We start from the raw sequence: 20,423 nt of genomic DNA, 5'->3' as shown, positions 1-20,423 counted from the left end.
CATGGCGTAACAGGTTGAACAGCTCAGACACGAGGACATCGGGTTGTCCGTCGTTGTCTATTATTGAATGTCTCTGTGGAGTTTGTTTCACAAAGCGACACATTGTCGGCATTGTTAACGGACATCTCGCAGCACGTCCGCACCGACGCTGGTGACGTATGTCTGCCTTTGGCGGCGAACAGGCATTATGCTGTGCCATTATGTCTGGGGATATATGGTTTCCTTCCTTACGTAGATGATGTGCCATACTAGCAATGACCCTAGCGATGACCCGCGTCTGGGTGTGGGTACTGCTGTATTACCCACGGAAGAGTGGCCTTAGGGTAAGTGGTGACCCAGGCAGAGGTTGCCACCGATCACGCCGCTACCCCCTCCTGGTCTACCTACACCAAATAGAGTCTGGAAAGGTGCCGGTAGAGCAACACCCTAGACGGCTACCTACTTGGCCTATGCCTAAGGCCGGCTATGTGTGTGGTCCCTTGGGCATCGGACTCGAACGTGGCACGTCTGCCGTTGGTATGTCCAGCATTACCCACATCCAGCCCCAAGGCAGTCAACACAACATCCATGGGTCCACATGGTGTCCCAGCTGTGCACTCCAGGAACTCTATGGGGAATTTAACCCACACTTGGACAGCTGTGTAATCCTAGCCTCACCTCAGGATACGTACCTGAGTAGTAGCACAGGGCGACTGTAGTCACACTCCACATAGATGGTGCCTCCACTAACCCTGGGTATTACCATACCATTAGTTTGACAAGCCTTATCTGCAAAGCCATGGAGATGGATCATAATGGGACACATAGATGAGGACATAGGGGACCGCATACTTTGGATACAACCCAGTTTAGCTTGGTCATAGTCAGATCATGCCCTTTACACGTGTTTCACTTTGTAGAATCAGTCACCAAGGCCATTGCTGAGGGTAAACCAGTCCATACAGCCTACCTCAACCCGGCAGAGGCCGCCGACACAATACCCCCCTCGGGTATACTTGATAAACCCGTCATCTTGAATGTAAATCCATACATCGCCATATGGGTTGCAAACGGGCTAGGTCACAGAACACACATGGCCATAGTTGCTGGCCATGTCATACTCACAGCCAGTCACAGGTGGTGTCCCATGGGGCTCAGTCCTGGGTCCACTATTTCCAGCATCTACGCTTCCAATGTACACGCACACACAGGGGTTATGGGTGACAATGTTTGCATACGACTGCAAACCGGATGCCAAAGTCAGACACACATCTGACACAGATATCCTTCAGGAGTGCCTCACAGATGTGGATAAGTGGTACCAGAGACATGTCCTACAGCTAAATGCCAGGAAATGCATAGGCATACCCTTCGGGATGAACAAGGTTACCCGAGCTACCATATAGGTGGCAGTCCACTGAACACGGAGGGGTTACCAGTGATCTGGGGACACGTGTTGTTGTTAACCGCTCGTTAGACACACATGTTGCTAACATAGTTGGGTAGACCTTCCACATTGCCCACATCATCATGAAGGGATTCACATCTAGATCAGGGAGGTCATTGTCCCCTTGTACTCATCACTCAATAGACCTATGATTGGGTACAATGCCCGTTCAGACTGTATCTGACCCAACACCTGCAGCAGCTGGAAAGGCACCAACAGTTCTTCGACAAACGGATGCAGGGTCTCAGGTATATGTGTTATACTGACCGACTGAAAGGATTCCAGCTGTATACAGTTGCATACCACTTGCCCAGAGGTGACCCGTGCCTGGCATGCACGGCTAGGTCGAACCCAGATCTGATGACTATGCTTCACGTAAATAAGGTAGATCACTCAGAACCACAAGGGCAGCTGACGTACACCTTGACACTGTCATTAATCGAACGTGTTGTTGGGACGGATTCATCACCCAGACACTCACTATGCTGTGGAACGACATCCCAGTACATGTGAGGGCAAGCACCTCGCTGGCCTTCTGTTAGTATTTACACATGGATGTCTGGATTGATTTATTTCAGTAACCTTCTAAATGAATGTTACATTAGCACATTGTGAATCTTTACATTTCGTTGGTCTATTTTACAGTAGTCATATTCATACGGTTTATGTGTATATATTATGGTTCATTCATATTACTAGGTGTCTGCAGTTCTGTTAATATATTGGCACAATCCGTAGGACATATATATGTAGCTTACACAGTCAGACATTTGGAAAACATTTTATGTTGGTTCATGTTTCATATATGTACATATATTTCCATTTTCCGATGAAGACTGTACCTTCAAGCAATGTCTGATGTCCTCACTGTGTGGGATGTAACCCAAGTAAGGTTTGTTCGCTTGTCTGCCTTTAAGGCATGTAATTAGTACCTAGCACATCTAATGTACCAACCAATTAATGCTTGTAAATGTAGTAGGTTGGACTGCATTGTATGTAGTCTGAATAAGTCTGCTTATGAAGCAGACAGTGGGCTCAATAGACTATGGTGACTGCCTTTAATTCTTGGTGTGCTCTGGTTGGTCACTGATGGTCCCTACAGTACCTCGCCTTTGCTTTGGACTTCATCGGCTGGTTGTCTGTGTTTCTTGTATGGGGAATGTCAACTGTAGTCCCTATGTGTATGACTTGTGTAATGCCTTACTACGGCAGTGTAATTCCACCGGGTTTGCATTTATGTGTGCCATCTTAGTCATACGCTTGTCCATCCATGTGAATTGCCTACTATACACTGGTATGGGGCTGTACACATTTCACACCTGCATTTTGCATTCCCGGAGTATGGTGTGCATTATTAGCGGAGAGTGACGATGTGTTACGGACACGCCCCTCCCACGGGCGGGACAAAGGATTGCCTGCGAAACAACACCGAGGCCAGATTCTACATACCCAGACTCCCTTGACTACAACAGTGGACAGTACCCATTACACATCCTTCATGTGTGCTGCAGTGTGATGTGGACGCAGCTGAATGGACCCGATACCCTGGGTATTTCTGTGCATGTGTGCTGCAGTTCATGGACAGCTATCATCAACATTGAACACGCTTGCGTGCCTATGTGTACCTGTGACGTGGTGACGACAATTAGATCACATGAGTAATGCAGGAAGCTAGCAGGCATTCTCTGAACAGAATTTTGGGTCCTACAATGGACACCGATGTGCATATGTCAAGTTAGATGTTGCTGGACTGTGTCCACCTGCCCAGTGCTTTTCACTGCTGGTGTATGTTCCCAATCGCGGATGTCTGTTTGACTACCCATTCCACATGGTGCTACATAACCGCTGCGTTAGTACTGTGAACAAATGACATACATCCAAAGATGCTGGTTACCAACTGCTTCATATAAACCTCAGACATCCCAATGGGACATATCCGTCACTATATTTCCAATATAACACCACCGAACATGTTGCTTACCTATGCATTCATGTAACCATGTTGTCTTCGTAGGTGGGAATGCCATAGTTTACACATCCCACGTGGCGCTGTGTGTGTGCCATTAGTATGTGTTCCACAGGTCGCACATCTGTTCCGCTGCACGGTAGCGGGTGCTCCTCAGTCTGTTGCTGGCAGACTGAGTGCTGTGGACGCCTGTGTTGGCACGAGTCCGGCTCTGTATGTGGAATGTCAACTGTGGTCCCTATGTGTATTTCCTGTGTCATGCCTTACCGCTGCTATGTCATTTACCGGGTTTGCAGTTGTGGGTGCCATCCTGGCCATACGGGTGTCCATCCATGACAATTGCCTACTGGACACTAGTATAGGGCTGTACACATTCCACACCTACATTTAGCATTCTCCGGAGTATGGTTTGCATTATTAGCGGAGAGTAAGGCAGGTGCTACGCACACATCCCTCCCACAGGGCGGGAAGAAGGATTGCCTGCGAAACAACACCGAGCACAGAGTCTACATACCCAGAATCCCTTGACCGCAACAATTGCCAGTACTCCATTACACATCCGTCATGTGTGCGGAAGTGTGATGTGGATGCAGTTCTATGGACCCGGTACCCTGGGTATTTCTGTGCATCTGTGCTGCATTACATGGAGAGCTATCAGCAACATTAAACACGCTTGCGGTGCATATGTGTACCTGTGACTACAATGAGTTCCGTTAGGTGATTAAATAAGGCGGAAGAGCTGTCTTTAGACAAATTTTTGGGTCCTACAATGGACACCACTGTGCATATGTAAAGTGTAGAGCTTGTCGGACTGTGTTCTTGTGAGCATTGGATTTCACTGATACTGTGTGTTCAGGAATCGCGGATGTCTGTTTGACTACCCATTCCACATGGTGCTACATAACCAGCTGATTTAGTACTGTGAACAATTGACATACATCCAAAGATGCTGGTTACCAACTGCTTCATATAAACCGCAGACATCCCAATGGGACATATCCGTCACTGTATTTCCAATATAACACCACCGAACATGTTGCTTACCTATGCATTCATTTAACCATGTTGTCTTCATAGGTGGGAATGCCATAGCTTACATATCCTACTTGACGTTGTGTGTGTGCCATTAGTATGTGTTCCACAGGTCGTACATCTGTTCCGCTGTATGGTAGCGGGTGCTCCTCAGTCTGTTGCTGGCAGACTGAGTGCTGTGTACGCCGGTGTTGGCACGAGAGTCCGGCTCTGTATGTGGAATGGCATCTGTGATCCCTTTGTGTATTTACTGTGACATGCCTTACCGCTGCTATGTCATTTACCGGGTTTGCAGTTGTGGGTGCCATCCTGGCCATACGGGTGTCCATCCATGACAATTGCCTACTGGACACTAGTATAGGGCTGTACACATTCCACACCTACATTTAGCATTCTCCGGAGTATGGTTTGCATTATTAGCGGAGAGTAGGGCAGGTGCTACACACATCCCTCCCACAGGGCGGGAGGAAGGATTGCCTGCGAAACAACACCGAGCACAGAGTCTACATACCCAGAATCCCTTGACCGCAACAATTGACAGTACCCATTACACATCCGTCATGTGTGCGGAAGTGTGATGTGGATGCAGTGCTATGGACCCGGTACCCTGGGTATTTCTGTGCATCTGTGCTGCATTACATGGACAGCTATCAGCAACATTAAACACGCTTGCGGTGCATATGTGTACCTGTGACGACAATGAGTTCACTTAAGTGTTGAAAGAAGGCGGCATTCCTGTCTTTAGACAAATTTTTGGGTCCTACATTGGACACCACTGTGCATATGTAAAGTGTAGAGCTTGTCGGACTGTGTCCTTGTGAGCAGTGGGTTTCACTGATACTGTGTGTTCAGAAATCGCGGATGTCTGTTGGACTACCCATTCCACATGGTGCTACATAACCAGGTGATTTACTACTGTGGACAAATTACATACATCCAAAGATGCTGGTTAGCAAATGCTCAATTTAAACCGCAGACGTCCCAATGGGACATATCCGTCACTGTATTTCCACTATAACACCACCAGAACATGTTGCTTACCTATGCATTCATTTAACCATGTTGTCTTCATAGGTGGGAAAGCCATAGTTTACATATCCTACTTGACGTTGTGTGTGCCATTAGTATGTGTTCCACAGGTCGCACATCTGTTACGCTGCACGGTAGCGGGTGCTCCTCAGTGTGTTGCTGGCAGATTGAGTGCTGTGTACGCCGGTGTTGGCACGACGGTCCTGCTTTGTATGTGGAATGTCAACTGTAGTCCCTATGCGTATTTCCTGTGTTATGCCTTCCCGCTATGTCATTTACCCGGTTTGCAGTTGTGGGTGCCATTCTGGCCATACGGGTGTCCATCCATGACAATTGCCTACTGGACAGTAGTATGGGGCTGTACACATTACACACCTACATTTAGCATTCTCCGGAGTATGGTTTGCATTATTAGTGGAGACTGAGGCAGGTGATACGCACACATCCCTCCCACGGGGCGGGAGAAAGGATTGCCTGCGAAACAACACCCAGCACAGAGTCTACATACCCAGAATCCCTTGACTGCAACAATTGACAGTACCCATTACACATCCGTCATGTGTGCGGAAGTGTGATGTGGATGCAGTTCTATGGACCCGGTACCCTGGGTATTTCTGTGCATCTGTGCTGCATTACATGGAGAGCTATCAGCAACATTAAACACGCTTGCGGTGCATATGTGTACCTGTGACGACAATGTGTTCAGGTGCGCGTTGGAATAACACATTATTCGATTCTTTCCACAATTTTTGGGTCCTACAATGGACACCACTGTGCATATGTAAAGTGTAGAGCTTGTCGGACTGTGTCCTTGTGGGCAGTGGGTACTCTTTTATGCTACCATTTTGATATATATCTGGGAAATGTTTGTCCTGAGATATCAGGACATTTGACATGTGTTCGGTTTATTTACAGGACACGGCTGGCCAGAGAGGGCATATCCCTCTCAGGGTGGAACAGGTGTTTACCTTGGAACATATGCATCGGATTTTCAGCGATTACAATGTTTCAGTAACGGTATGTTGCCTAATATACCATCAATGTCATATTTATTACCCCATTTTGCTGCGTAACTCACATTATGTGCTCTCTGCGATTGCATATTCTTCACGTCACCCGACAAACGCGGATCACATGATCTGTTGCTTCAATAATCTCCCATAACCTCTACACGACTGCTACGCACCCTTCTGTCCTAACACCTGTGCCTCCTTCCCTGTATCCACTGTAGTGTCTAAATTCACTATTTACTCTGCTGTGTGTTCCCTGACCTATGTTCAGATTTAACAGTATGTGGGTAGGTCTTGACCGATATCACTACTGTTAACAGAAACACAATGTAGTCTGGTCCCTGATCTACAATAGACACAAAAGGCAGACACTCCTTACCTGGGCCTCCTGTTTAAGGCTGCACGTTTTCTTCTTGGGATCCAGTTTTCCGCTTTTCAGCCACAGATCAGACAGTAAACAGCCTCTTTACACACAACAATTCAGTCGGAGGTCTTTTCATTCAAGAAGAACCATTTATGCATATTCTCCGGTACATGTCTAACCAGCCATGCACTCTGACCTGTAGCTTACCAAGGGAATTTTGTAATACAAGGATCACGATGTGAAATAAGTTGTTACAACCAGACTGTAGTTATCAGTAGACTTTTCTAAGTGACAGCCGATAACACAGGAGGCTCGGTTCGGACAGTTTTAGTAGTGTACACAGGCAGGCTAAATAATGTACAGTCCAAGTATGGGAGTTTTGTCTGACTCTATACAGTAAGCAGTTTCTTTATATAGTGTTTACAATCAGCATTTGCCCAACTTACTGACGTGGTCGGTCACAGGGCATTTCCATCACTATGGTCCGCAATAGTCTATACATACGTGGGTGCTGGGCTCGTGCTTTTAAATTGTTTTCTCATGGGAATAACGCAGGCTTGCAAGGCACCTTGTACATTACAGTATCCTTTTGTGATTGTAGCTGTTTCAAGGACCCTAGACTGTTACGATACAGTGGACAGTTAATTTCTTGATACGTTGCTTTGTCTGTCTGGTAGGGAGTTGTACTGCTATCTTCCATTGAGCTCACAAGGCCATCCTCCTCTGGGGAAGGAGTGCTGTTATGCATGTACATACATTTATTGTTCTGTAACCCAGCAAATAATTAATGATGACAGACATGAGCCTGCTGTCCTGCTTACTGCCAGGTTCAGAATTCCATCACAGTACAGCTTAGCTTCACCAATTACATGCAGGCTTAGTTCTGCTGCCATATTGTACGGTACAATTCAATACATTATATAGTATTTCGAGTGTAAACTGGAACTTCATATGTGTTTCTATATATTTTACGAACAACATCCATCCAGCCATATGCATGTTGTTCCATCCTTTACCTTGACCGTGTGTATTTGTCCGTCCAGCCACGCCCATCTCCACATGTGATGTCCCAGTTTCCCCTTCTTTGCCTGTAGCACCCTGTTAGGATGTCCTGTGTGTTAGGCACCTGTTCCGCTATATGTGATCGACTTCACTGCAGAGATGATCGTCGATGCGGTGGTCCACCGACCGACTTGTCCACATGTGTACACTTATGTGCACCGTGTCGTATGCAAACCTAGATGGTTTGGACGGGTACATACTACATGCCGGATGTACACATTCTGCTGACACATTCACATGCAGCCATTTACATATCTGTACCTGCGGTGGGTTGCTGACATGTGGGTAATGATTTGCCCGCGTGGCATTGCCTAACACAAACATCTTACCACAGTTCAGGTATGCACATTGTGTGTGGTTGTATAGCTGCACACGGATGCTAGCAGGTTTGGGTGCAGGGGTATACATGGGTGTGACTGACATGTACAATGAGGCTATTGTGTAGTACATCCGAATGCATGTGTTCTGCCTCTGGATATTACACTTCATCATACACCATCCGGTGTATGCAACAAAGATGTTGCTGGGTCTGGGATATGTTGCTATGCACATGTTTGCCTGTGTTTGGGGTATCTTGCTTCCTTACTGTTGTTATGTCGGCACAGCTACCCGGCTATGTACTGTCACTACTGCTTGTGACCATTATGGTTGGCACCTTTTCCAATGCCCATGGTGGGGCATGTTATGTGGACACTTCGATATTTGCAGGACTACACATACCCAGGGCTAGTGCAGTGGACAGAACTTCACTTGTTTGCCATACTATGAGCCTATTCTGTTAGCGTTTGGGTTCCTTATTTATTTTCTTATGCCATGTCTGTGTTCCATACCGTAATGTATATGTTTTATGCTACTATTTACATGTATATTATGGAATTTATGGCAGGGATCGCAGGTCATTTTCCATTTTACGATTGTTGCAGGGACACGATTGTCCAATCAGGGACTGTCCATGGCACTTTGGGACAGCAGGTAACCCTGGTGACCATGCCCATGTCGCTGCTGGGGTTTCCACCTTTTCCATTTTCCGATCTGGGATATTTCCGGGACTCACATCTGCCTTTACAGGCCGACACATACAAACGGTCACTATATAGCATAGAAATTCACTTGTTTGCCTAAATAATTTGCTTATTATTGTGGCAATTTCCTTGCTTATTCTGTTTATTGTGTCATTTCGGTATTTCTGTTACAGAAATAACCAATTCATGCTACCATTACATTACATACGGGATATCATTGTGTCCTACATTCGTAGCACATCAGCCATTTCTAATACGTTTTTTCGGGACACAACTGTCCATGGAGAGACTGCCCCAAACACAGTGGGACAGGTGGTGACCTTAGTCGCTGCTCCTATGTCGGTGCGGCGCTGACATGCGGCTGTACACCTTCTCTGAGTGTAAACACTGACAGTACATTGCAGGACGGCGGCGGTCTTATGCGTATCCTTTGCTCCTTGAACGGGTACACTTATGCCTTGGTGGCTTCTATTTGCTTCTCCGTTGATTTGGAACGGGACTATGTTGCGTACTGCGTCGTTTCATTCTGCACGGGACCTGGCTGCTGCCATTACTATTGTGGGCGGACCGTGGCTGTCAGCACATTAGGTTGCTCACCTCCTGCCGGCTTAGACACGCCTCCAGACGCATCCTACCTGGGCTCGCTCACGTACACTACGCACGTGTCTGTGATTCCGGTGCACTCTCATTAATATGTATATGGCGCTACTGCGCCGGATATTCCATGCACCGCCGGCGCAGGCCTTACGCCGGCCTTGCGCCGAGCTTCATGAATCCCGGGGTTTATCTGTTATTAATTTAGCTGTACAATAATATATCCCATTTCATTCTGTTATATGGATTTCTGTTTATAGTCTTGATTACTGTGTTCATTTGTTTTATCAGACTTCTAACATTTTGGGTCTTATTGACTTTCTGTAATCTACTTCTTTCATTGATCCTAATATGTTTATCCATCTCTATTAAATCAAGCAACTCTTCCCTTAGATCATTTTCTTCTAAATTGAGGGCACATTCTTTGTTCTCCATTTCCTGCAGGCATTCTACAGAAATTTCTAGAACATCTTCCTGTGACATATTTTCTTCATCTTCATCTTGTGTCATCTGTTGATCTTTCATGTGGAAACTCACTGGCCTGTCACTCTACAACATTGACTGCATCAGAGATGCCATTTCCTGTTTTTCTGCTGCTGTGCAACTCCAACTTAGCTTCTGTACTGGTTTCCTATTGAAGGCTCCAGAGTATCTTCATATGGCAACTAATCAGGTGCTTCCTGTTCCACCTGGTTTTCCTTAAATTGGGCACTCACTGTTCCATCATGCTGCAACATTACCAGAGTTGGATTTTTTCTACACTAAATGCTTCACTTCACAGATAACCCATAACTTCTATTTCTATTTCTTTAACTTCTCCATTATTAATAGTCTTTTCTACTTTCCCTCTTTGTTTTTTTATTTTATATATTGTAAAATTTTCCATACCTAGATGCCTTTTTTTCTCTTTAAATATATTTGGTGCTGCTCTTTTTGTATTGATTAACTTTGCTTTCTCCTTTGTATAAATATTGTACCATATGAAATCTTTTTCCAAGTCCATATTTCTTCTTTAGATGTCTCCCACTCCTCCCGTTTCTCCTTACTTGTGGGACTCATTGTTCCATCATGCTGTGATATAACCTGTGTTAGACTTTCTAGAGTAAATCCTTCATCTTCCATGTATTTTATAACTTCAGATTATATTTAAGTTCTACTTTAATAATCTTCTGTTTTTTGTTCCCTCTTTGTGATCTTATTTTTTTGCATTGTGAAATTTTCCATAGCTGGGTGCATTTGTCTATATTTCTCTTCAAATATCTTTGGAGCTGCCTTTTAATACTTACCATAGTGGCAAATCATGAGTAATAAATCACTACTGTACACAGTCTATGAATATGTTACACTGTTATACTTATCACTGTTATATTTTACTGTTAATGCTGTTTTATTACTATATTGATGATTTACACCTATTTTCATGTTACAGAGTCTGGGACCAGTGCCAGTCCACCCATTCAGTGTAGACATTACTCTCAACTTCTTCCAGCTGAGTCTGACTCCGAGGACCATGGGGACAGCAGGATGATGATGATGGTGATAATGCTGAGGGACCAAGATCAACAAGGTACATCATTCCAACAGACCAACAGTGACAGTGACTCCTAACATGCCAGCCCAATGACCTGAGGGACCAGATATTAAATGTGGTCATAGATGTTTTCAGGATGCAGATACAGGACACGATGTGGATGTTCTTCCAAGACATGGCATGTGCCATGCATTTCTCCTTCTGGCGGATTGACAGTTCATGATGTTTGATCCCATTAAGGAGGTCCCTGTGGACAATAAGTATTGTCAATGCATTCCACTGATATGATGCTGTCATCATGGTTTATTCCTAGTTGGTTATCTTTTGCTATTAAGTGTAAGTTTGTGCACACATCCCATACTGCAATAGTACTTGTAATATGTATGTACCTCATGATCCACACTTCACAATCTTGATCATGTGGGGCTATATCATTTAGCTGAATTATGTCACATGGACATATATGTTACTGCAATTATCACCATTGTGCCATCTGAACATCATATCCTGTAATTTATGCTAACAGTGTTACAGATATGCAGGTAAATTATTCCTTTACTCTGTATGTGGTGTATGTCACCTGCATACAGTGGGCCATGAGACTGTTATGTCTGATCCAGTATGACCGTGTATGTAACAGACAGGTCTGATGCATTTAGCATTCTGCCAGTGTCACACATGTCCTGTTGACAGTGCTCACATGACTTACTGTACTACATGTGTGGTACATTACATTTCCTAGGTTTTATGACATTCCACATATGTAACAGTGTAGTGCCATTCTCCTGTTAATATGTGCACATGGTTGATATAGGTGCATACTTTGCAACCATTTTTGTTGCAATGTTTTCATGTTATATGTGTTTTGGCATACATGCCATATCAGGATATTTGCTACATTTGTGATGTTGTTGTGTCACAAACTTCAATTGGCACTCTGCCCTTGTGTGCACTGTTTCATGGTACTTTGAGTGCCTTGTATTACCCAGTTGTCTTACATTCTCATCATTTATGCTTCAGGTGTTCACCTCTGTGTAGCCTGTCTTCTTAATATATTGCATTAATGGCAAAGGATTTATGTTCAACATGTTGATTCTGTCATTATATGACAGTGTCATATTAATGGTACATGCAATGCATTACTGTATTTTTCAGCCTTATTATATCATGAGACCACTGTATTGTGCCTATAGCTTCTCATCTGACATGTATATATGTTTGCTCTCTGCTATGCTTACACCTTTGCATTCCTGAGAAGTTTTCCCTTCTCTATAGAATGCATGCATTGCTTTATATGGTTGCACTTTTGTATGCACCCTAGCAGCAACAACACACAAATTGACCCTTGTAAAGTAATAATATAAATGATTATTGCTTTCACAAGTGGTGTGCAATCAACTGAGACCTGCATGAGTGGAGTTAAGTAGATTTTTATCTGCACTTTTATCAAATAATACACAATTTAAAGTAATTTGTTTGTGTTGCATTGAACAATATCTAGCTGCAAGCTGACTGTTTTTTCAGTAGGTCTTATACAAGTGGTATTTTCAGTTAAGGCTTGTTAAAAAACCTGCATAGCCAGTGATAAGTGGGGGTAGTTTACCTCATTGTTGTTCGGTTTCTGTCTTATACAAGTGGTACAGTGAATTGTTTTCTGTTTAAACTGTGAGCTTTGGCCAACTGAGACCTACATGAGTGGAGTTAAGTAGATTTTTATCTGCACTTTTATCAAATAATACACGATTTAAAGTAATTTGTTTGTGTTGCATTGAGCAATATCTAGCTGGAAGTTGACTGTTTTTTCAGTAGGTCTCCACTCACCCTCCCTGTTTTTGTCTTGGTGTTAATCTTGGTGGCTTTGAAACTGCCTGCCCATCTTGTAAATTTGCACTTAGATACTCCTCCTGTGCCCATCTCATTTGCTCACTCAAAAAAAAATGTATCTGCTTTTACTGTATTTGTGTTTCTTCCTACTTTATTTTGCTTTTGTGTCATCTTAAAAGTACTCAGTTGTATTTATTACTGTTTGGTGTAACTCATTCTAAGCCTTTTAGTTTAAGCACTTGGGCTTCAGACCAGTTTTACATTAAGAAGGTTTGTGGTCTGCACTGTAGTGGCAGGACAGGTAGCTTACATCCTTCTAAGTTGGGAACTGCTGATTGAGGGCACAGTGTCTGTTATTCTAAAAGTGTACTAATTCTGGTTAAAGCACTTGGGCTTCAGGCCAGTTATTTTACATTAAGAGGGTTCGTGGTCTGCACTCTTGTGGGAGGAGAGGCTGGATTCTGCCCTTCTGAGTTGGGAATTTCTGGTTAATGGCTTATAGTGCCTGCATATTTGAACTGCTTCTTACTGAAACTGGTACACCTTGTTTGCTGTAGCATAGACTAGATCCAGGCCTGCTGAATCCAGCTTTGTTTGTATAACTTGAGCACTAATCCAGGCATTCTTTAAAGTATTCAATTGTATTTATTACTGCTTGGTAGTAACTTGATTAAAGTGTAGCTATCATTCTAAGTCTTTTGGATTAAGCACTTGAGCTTCAGACCAGTTGTTTTACATTAAGAAGGTTTGTGGCCTGCACTGTGGTGGCAGGACAGGTAGCTTACATCCTTCTAAGTTGGGAACTGCTGATTGAGGGCGCAGTGTCTGTTATTCTAAAAGTGTATTAATTCTGGTTAAAGCACTTGGGCTTCAGGCCAGTTATTTTACATTAAGAGGGTTCGTGGTCTGCACTCTTGTGGGAGGAGAGGCTGGACTTTGCCCTTCTGAGTTGGGAATTTCTGGTTAATGGCTTATAGTGCCTGCATATTTGAACTGCTTCTTACTGAAACTGGTACACCTTGTTTGCTGTAGCATAGACTAGATCCAGGCCTGCTGAATCTAGCTTTGTTTGTATAACTTGAGCACTAATCCAGGCATTCTTTAAAGTATTCAATTGTATTTATTACTGCTTGGTAGTAACTTGACTAAAGTGTAGCTATCATTCTAAGTCTTTTGGATTAAGCACTTGAGCTTCAGACCAGTTGTTTTACATTAGAAAGGTTTGTGGCCTGCACTGTGGTGGCAGGACAGGTAGCTTACATCCTTCTAAGTTGGAAACTGCTGATTGAGGGTGCAGTGTCTGTTATTCTAAAAGTGTATTAATTCTGGTTAAAGCACTTGGACTTCAGGCCAGTTATTTTACATTAAGAGGGTTCGTGGTCTGCACTCTTGTGGGAGGAGAGGCTGGACTCTGCCCTTCTGAGGTGGGAATTTCTGGTTAATGGCTTATAGTGCCTGCATATTTGAACTGCTTCTTACTGAAACTGGTACACCTTGTTTGCTGTAGCATAGACTAGATCCAGGCCTGCTGAATCTAGCTTTGTTTGTATAACTTGAGCACTAATCCAGGCATTTTTTAAAGTATTCAATTGTATTTATTACTGCTTGGTAGTAACTTGATTAAAGTGTAGCTATCATTCTAAGTCTTTTGGATTAAGCACTTGAGCTTCAGACCAGTTGTTTTACATTATGAAGGTTTGTGGCCTGCACTGTGGTGGCAGGACAGGTAGCTTACATCCTTCTAAGTTGAGAACTGCTGATTGAAGGCTCAGTGTCTGTTTTTCTAAAAGTGTATTAGTTCTGGTTTAAGCACTTGGGCTTCAGGCCAGTTATTTTACATTAAGAAGGTTCATCGTCTGCACTCTTGTGGGAGGAGAGGCTGGACTCTGTCCTTCTGAGCTAGGAATTTCTGGTTAAAGGCTTATAGTGCCTGCATATTTGAACTGTTTCTTACTGAAATTGGTACACCTTGTTTGCTGTAGCATAGACTAGATCCAGGCCTGCTGAATCTAGCTTTGTTTGTATGCTTGTTGTTTATTTGTCATTTCCCTGAAACGTTAATTCCACCTAAAACGTGGCTTTTCAGCTCTTCTGTGGATCCCTAGTGATATCTGCATTGCTTACTGTACTTATTTCCTTGTTTCACTTGAATGAAAGTTATTGTTTGTCATTTTTGCATTTAAGTTACCTGTAGCACATTGCATTTAAGTTACCTGGCACTTGCTCACTAAAGCAATTATATAAGTCAGCACTGAAAAATGAAAAGCACTGCACCCTCACAAACTCCCCTTGAGTACCTTGTTCCCCATTGGCCCTTTTTTTTTTCAATTATAAAGGAATTCCCAATACTATTCTAGCATGTCCAAAGGTCAGTTGTCAATCTCCTCTCCGGTCCAGCTGGTGAATCTGGGAATCTTGAGGCAATGTTGCAACTGCCTCATGTACACAGACAACCCTCTCCTCCTCCCAACAAATTCCAACATATGTGAGAGATGCAACCATATAGCCAAACTGGAGGCTAAGCTCTCTCAGCTCAGTACTGGCATAACCAGTCAGGAGGAAAAGGAAACCACACTCACTACAATTCCAGTCTCACATAGACCTACCACGACAGCAAACCAAACACATAAACACACAAAACATACTCGGAGGCTCTAAATAAAAATCTGCCTAAGCAGCAGAGACCTCCAAGGCAGACACCCAAGCAACCGCTACCCCAAAACAAAACACGTGCAACACATAGCTCACAAAGCCAGTGTGCCGAACAGTCACAGCCCTTAAGGCTAAACAACACACCTGATACACTTGTAATGGGTGACCCTATCGTCAGGCACACTGATGTCCCGCTCACCAGGCTGAACAAGGAGAAGGTCATGGTGAGATGCCTGTCGGGCGCTAGGATCCGCCACATAACACAAGCACTCAGGTCACTCCAAGGCAAGTACAAATATGACTCAGTCATTGTCCACGCTGGTGTGAATGACCTGAGACGTACCTCCCTGGACTACATGAAAAGAGACATAGAGGAGCTCTCTGAGCATGTAGCCCAGGCTGGTATGACCCTGACCTTGAGTAGCATCTTACCCTCACCAAGAATGATGCCACAATATGAAGACAAGATGATCAATTTCAACAATTGGCTTAAGTGTTGGTGTCATTCAAAGGGGATCCAATGCCTGTCAGCCTGGGATGACATGCTCGACAAGCCACGATGCTTCGCTAGGGACGGCTTGCACCTATCACCCCTGGGCTTTTGGATATTGGCAAAGGCTCTTGCTACCCCCATAGTGCCTTTTTTAGGCAAGGCTCAAAAGACAAACCCCCCTCCATAGGTATCACAAGGGATAAGAAACTAAGAGTAATTCTACTCAATGCCAGAAGTCTAAACCACAAGATGCATGCACTCAAAACTCTCCTTAGCATGGAGAACATTGATATCTGTGCAGTAACAGAAACCTGGTTCAAGGCTCCCGAGAGCACCCCAGCACTACCAGGTTATACCTCATACCATGCTTTTCGGCCCCAAAACTTGGACCGAATCACAAAAGGAGGGGGAGTATCAATATTCGTCAAAGATACCCACACCTCCAGGTTGGTGGCACAGCACGAAGCATCATAGACTATCCATGTGCAACTAACAGTGGGTAAAACTGCCTTCCAGTTTATAGCCTGCTACAGGCCACCCTCCCAAACCCAGGAACTCCACTTGGCCTTCCTGAGAACACTGGAAAATATGAAGGTCTCTCCAAACATCATTATATTGGACGACTTCAACTACCCAAACATAGACTGGGAGCATTACTCTAGCTCCAACACCCTAGCCCAAAGGTTCCTAGAATTTATAAACTCAAATGCTATAGAACAACTTGTTACCACTCCCACAAGAGGGGAAAACATACTGGACCTGATCATCACCAACATGGGGACTCTATGCTCCAGACCAGAAGTGTATCCCTCACTGGTAAGATCAGAGCATAGACTAATCTCACTGGATATTCACATCCCGACCCCACCCCCTGCCTAGAAAACCACAGGGAAAAACTTCTCTATAGCAAGTTTCACACTCCTCAAAACCGAGGTGGAATCCTTCAAAGCCCCCGGGCCTGTGGAAAATATGGCCCAGACCACAGAATCCTTTATAAACGCATTCATGAACACCTTCAGGAATGCATGGATAATGCAATCCCAAATAAAACCAAGACACAATCCTCCAAAGGCAGACATCCTGTCTGGTGGACCCCAGCCATAAACAAACTATACAATAGAAGGAGGAAGCTACTACATGATAGAGCAAAATCCCAAAAAGGGAAGGCATCTCTGATCAGTATTAGCAAAAAACTACTGGCACTCACAAAAATCGTCTAAGGCCAGCTTCAAGAGAAAAATTGCACAGGACACTAAGGATAATCACAAGGCTTTCTTTAGTTATGTTAGGAACCTGGGTGGGAATTCCCAGATATGCTCAGAATTAGTCCAAAATGACAAAAAATACACTGAACCTACAGACATTGCCAACATCCTAGCTGACAGGTTCAGCGCAAACTCCCCCCCCCCACCAAAAGGGCAAATATCTATCCCAGCAGAGTGCTGCCCCCCTGACATCTCAGATGCTCAGGTAAGAGCCGCCCTCCCCAAAGCAAAAAACACAGCATCAATGGGATCAGACTGTGTCCCGGGCTGCATTCTACATGAACTCCAAGAAGAGCTAAACCCAAACATAAAACTACTGTTCAATCTCAGCCTTACTACAGGATATGTACCCAAAGAGTGGCGTACAGCAACGGTGGTCCATCTCCACAAAGGTGGTGCCTCAACGGATCCTGGAAACTATTGCCCCATAAGCCTGACTAGCTTGGTCTGCAAAGCTATGGAAAGGATCATCATGGACCTTATAAATAAAGATATTGGGGACCTACAGACACTGGATCCTACCCAGTTTGGCTTTGTTAAGGGCAGATCCTGCCTCTTAAACCTGGTTGATTTCTTTGAAACAGTCACCAAAGTCACTGACGAGGGGAAGGTGATCCACACAGCCTACCTGGACCTCGCAAAAGCCTTTGATACAATACCCCACTCGGGCATTATAGATAAGCTCACCAGCTTAAATATAAACCCGTACGTCACTAGATGGGTTGCAAACTGGCTCAAGGACAGAACCCACATGGTTATAATTGCTGGAGCCATGTCAGACTCCAAACCAGTTACAAGTGGCATCCCACAAGGCTCAGTCCCGGGACCTCTCTTGTTCGGTATATATTTCTCAGAGGTACAGGCCAACATGGAAGGACTGTGGCTGACCAAGTTCGCAGATGACTGCAAACTGGATGCCATAATCGACTCTCCAGCCGACACAAGCATCCTCCAAAAGGGCCTCATAGAAACAGACAACTGGTGCCAGAGCCATGGCCTCAAGCTAAATGCCAAAAGTGTATAGTCATCCCTTTGGCAAAACAAAGTGCCCACAAATTACCACATAAGTGGTAATCCATTAAGTACGGAAGAAGTAATTAGGGACCTGGGGACCCAAGTTGATAGCAATCTCTCATTTGACAACCACGTGGCCAAAGTGGTTAGAAAAACATTTTATATAGCCCACCTAATCATGAAGGGATTCACATCTAGATCAGGGGAGGTCATCGTGCCTCTTTACTCATCCCTCATCAGGCCCATAATTGAGTACAATGCCCCCTTTGGGATGTACCTTACCAGACACCTGCAGCAACTGGAAAGACCCCAAAAGTACCTCACCAAGAGGATCAATGGGCTCAAACAGATGCCATATGCTGCCCAGTTAAAGAAACTCCAGCTCTACTCAGTGGCATACTGCCTGCTTAGAGGCGATCTGTGCCTGACGTATAAAGCTATGTCCAACCCGGAATTAATGGACATGCTGCACCTCAGAAAATCCAAATCCCATCGAGCTACGTGCTCGAGAGACTTGAACCTCAGCACTGAAATAAATAGGACATGCTGGAGGGACAGATTCATAACCCAGAGGCTCCCTTCACTCTGGAATAAAATCCCAGTCCAGGTTAGGCAGAGTCCCTCATTGACTCTCTTCAAGAGGAATCTTGATGAGTGGATGGGAGATCATAGGTTTACCCTAGGTATCACTTCTGTGTCACTGTTAGACAGAGGCACAGTATACTAACCTCAGAAAAGGGTATAGCAAAATTCATTTAAAATGGGTGGCGAAAGCCAAACACACTCTGGCTAGGCTTATAAATGCCCTAGGGCAGATAGCCTAGTATCATCCTATGAACCTATGAACCTAATAGCTGTGTATAAAATACTGTTCTTTGATCAGTCATACACATTTGCATGTAATATTGTTATCTTATTTTATGAGTGTACCACCTGGTATCTTATGTTTGGATGGCAGTATATATGGGTATGGGATTTTCAACCCTACTTTTCTTATGTATGTATGCTAATTGCTGCTTACATGTTGCACATCACTGTGGCGTCGCTTGTGTCCTTTGAACATGAACATGTTAACAGCCATCAAAGAGAGACAATGTACACTTGTCAGAAATTAGCCCTTTGTGGCATGGACCTTGCAGGGAATTTACAGTCCATCTCATGTTGGGGAAACATTCATGTGCAATGTTTTTACTTGGTCATGCATGAGCTATGTTTTTATGAGACTGCTATTTCAGGCATGCATTTCCCTACTACTGTGGACATATTTTGCCCATTGCCTTTCCCACTTACAGCTTTTTGGTATTTGTTGCACATCTACATGGCATATGTATATGTTTTTGTCTACCTTTGTGCACTGCATCACTGTTTACCTGTTGGTGTACTCTGCTTGTGAGAAGTTGTGTCACTATGATAGGCTGTCATATATATGTAATGCATATCCACACACTGTGGTGGTTATTGTGATATTTCTGTCTGTGTTCATGTTTTTCATGTGCGTAGTGCTTTCTCCTGAGATACTTTCCATAATTTCTGCATACCTGTGAATGCACAGGCTTGCATTTCTTAATTTCTCATATTCATATGATATTTTGTAATGTTGTACACAGGAACCGCAACTGAACAAATACACTGAAAAAACTTTATTACATAAGTGCTTTCATCTTAATTCGATAAGACTTCATAAGATAAGGAAATAAGTCAAAGACAAGTATTTAAATCACACAAAATCACATGATGACTTTCCGCCAAAAAATTAAAACTGACACTGCACATAAAATACATATATGTATAAAAATGGGTCTATTTTGACCCATCAAAACCTGACTTGTTCCAATCGCAAGTGAGCAACTCCAGTTCAGCAAAAGTGCATTTAAGCGAAAATGCACATTTGCGAATTACACTTTACCGAGCCACAAAACCACACAGAAAACACACGGGGGTAAGCCCCCAGAACCTCCTACACCCCCGCTACTTAAATATACCAACTCTGAGATTGCACTACAGTGGGGAAAAGGGTATATTCCCTTACCTCCATTGTACCGTGCTTCAGTAAAGTGCAATTCGCGAAAGTGTATTTTCGCTTAAATGCACTTTTGCTGAACTAAAGTCGCTCACTTGTGATTCGAACAAGTGAACTTT

General features: G+C 44.0%; 1 protein-coding gene across 1 annotated transcript in view; it reads left to right on the top strand.

The window, feature by feature from the left end:
• The window catches only part of LOC122792392 (histidine-rich protein PFHRP-II-like), a 125,518-nt gene that overhangs the window by 45,064 nt on the left and 60,031 nt on the right, over positions 1-20,423 (top strand). Inside the window, exon 2 of the mRNA XM_044060180.1 lies at positions 10,935-11,072. Within this exon, the coding sequence (XP_043916115.1) occupies positions 10,935-11,072 (138 nt within the window). The remainder of the gene's footprint in view (positions 1-10,934; positions 11,073-20,423) is intronic.

The sequence above is a fragment of the Protopterus annectens genome, chromosome 1.part2 (genome assembly GCF_019279795.1).
Source record: "Protopterus annectens isolate FY-2018-M chromosome 1.part2, PAN1.0, whole genome shotgun sequence".
In the NCBI taxonomy this organism is placed as follows: domain Eukaryota; kingdom Metazoa; phylum Chordata; order Ceratodontiformes; family Protopteridae; genus Protopterus; species Protopterus annectens.
The sequence above is the reverse complement of the archived record's forward strand: the minus strand, read 5'-3'. Positions and strand labels throughout refer to the sequence as shown.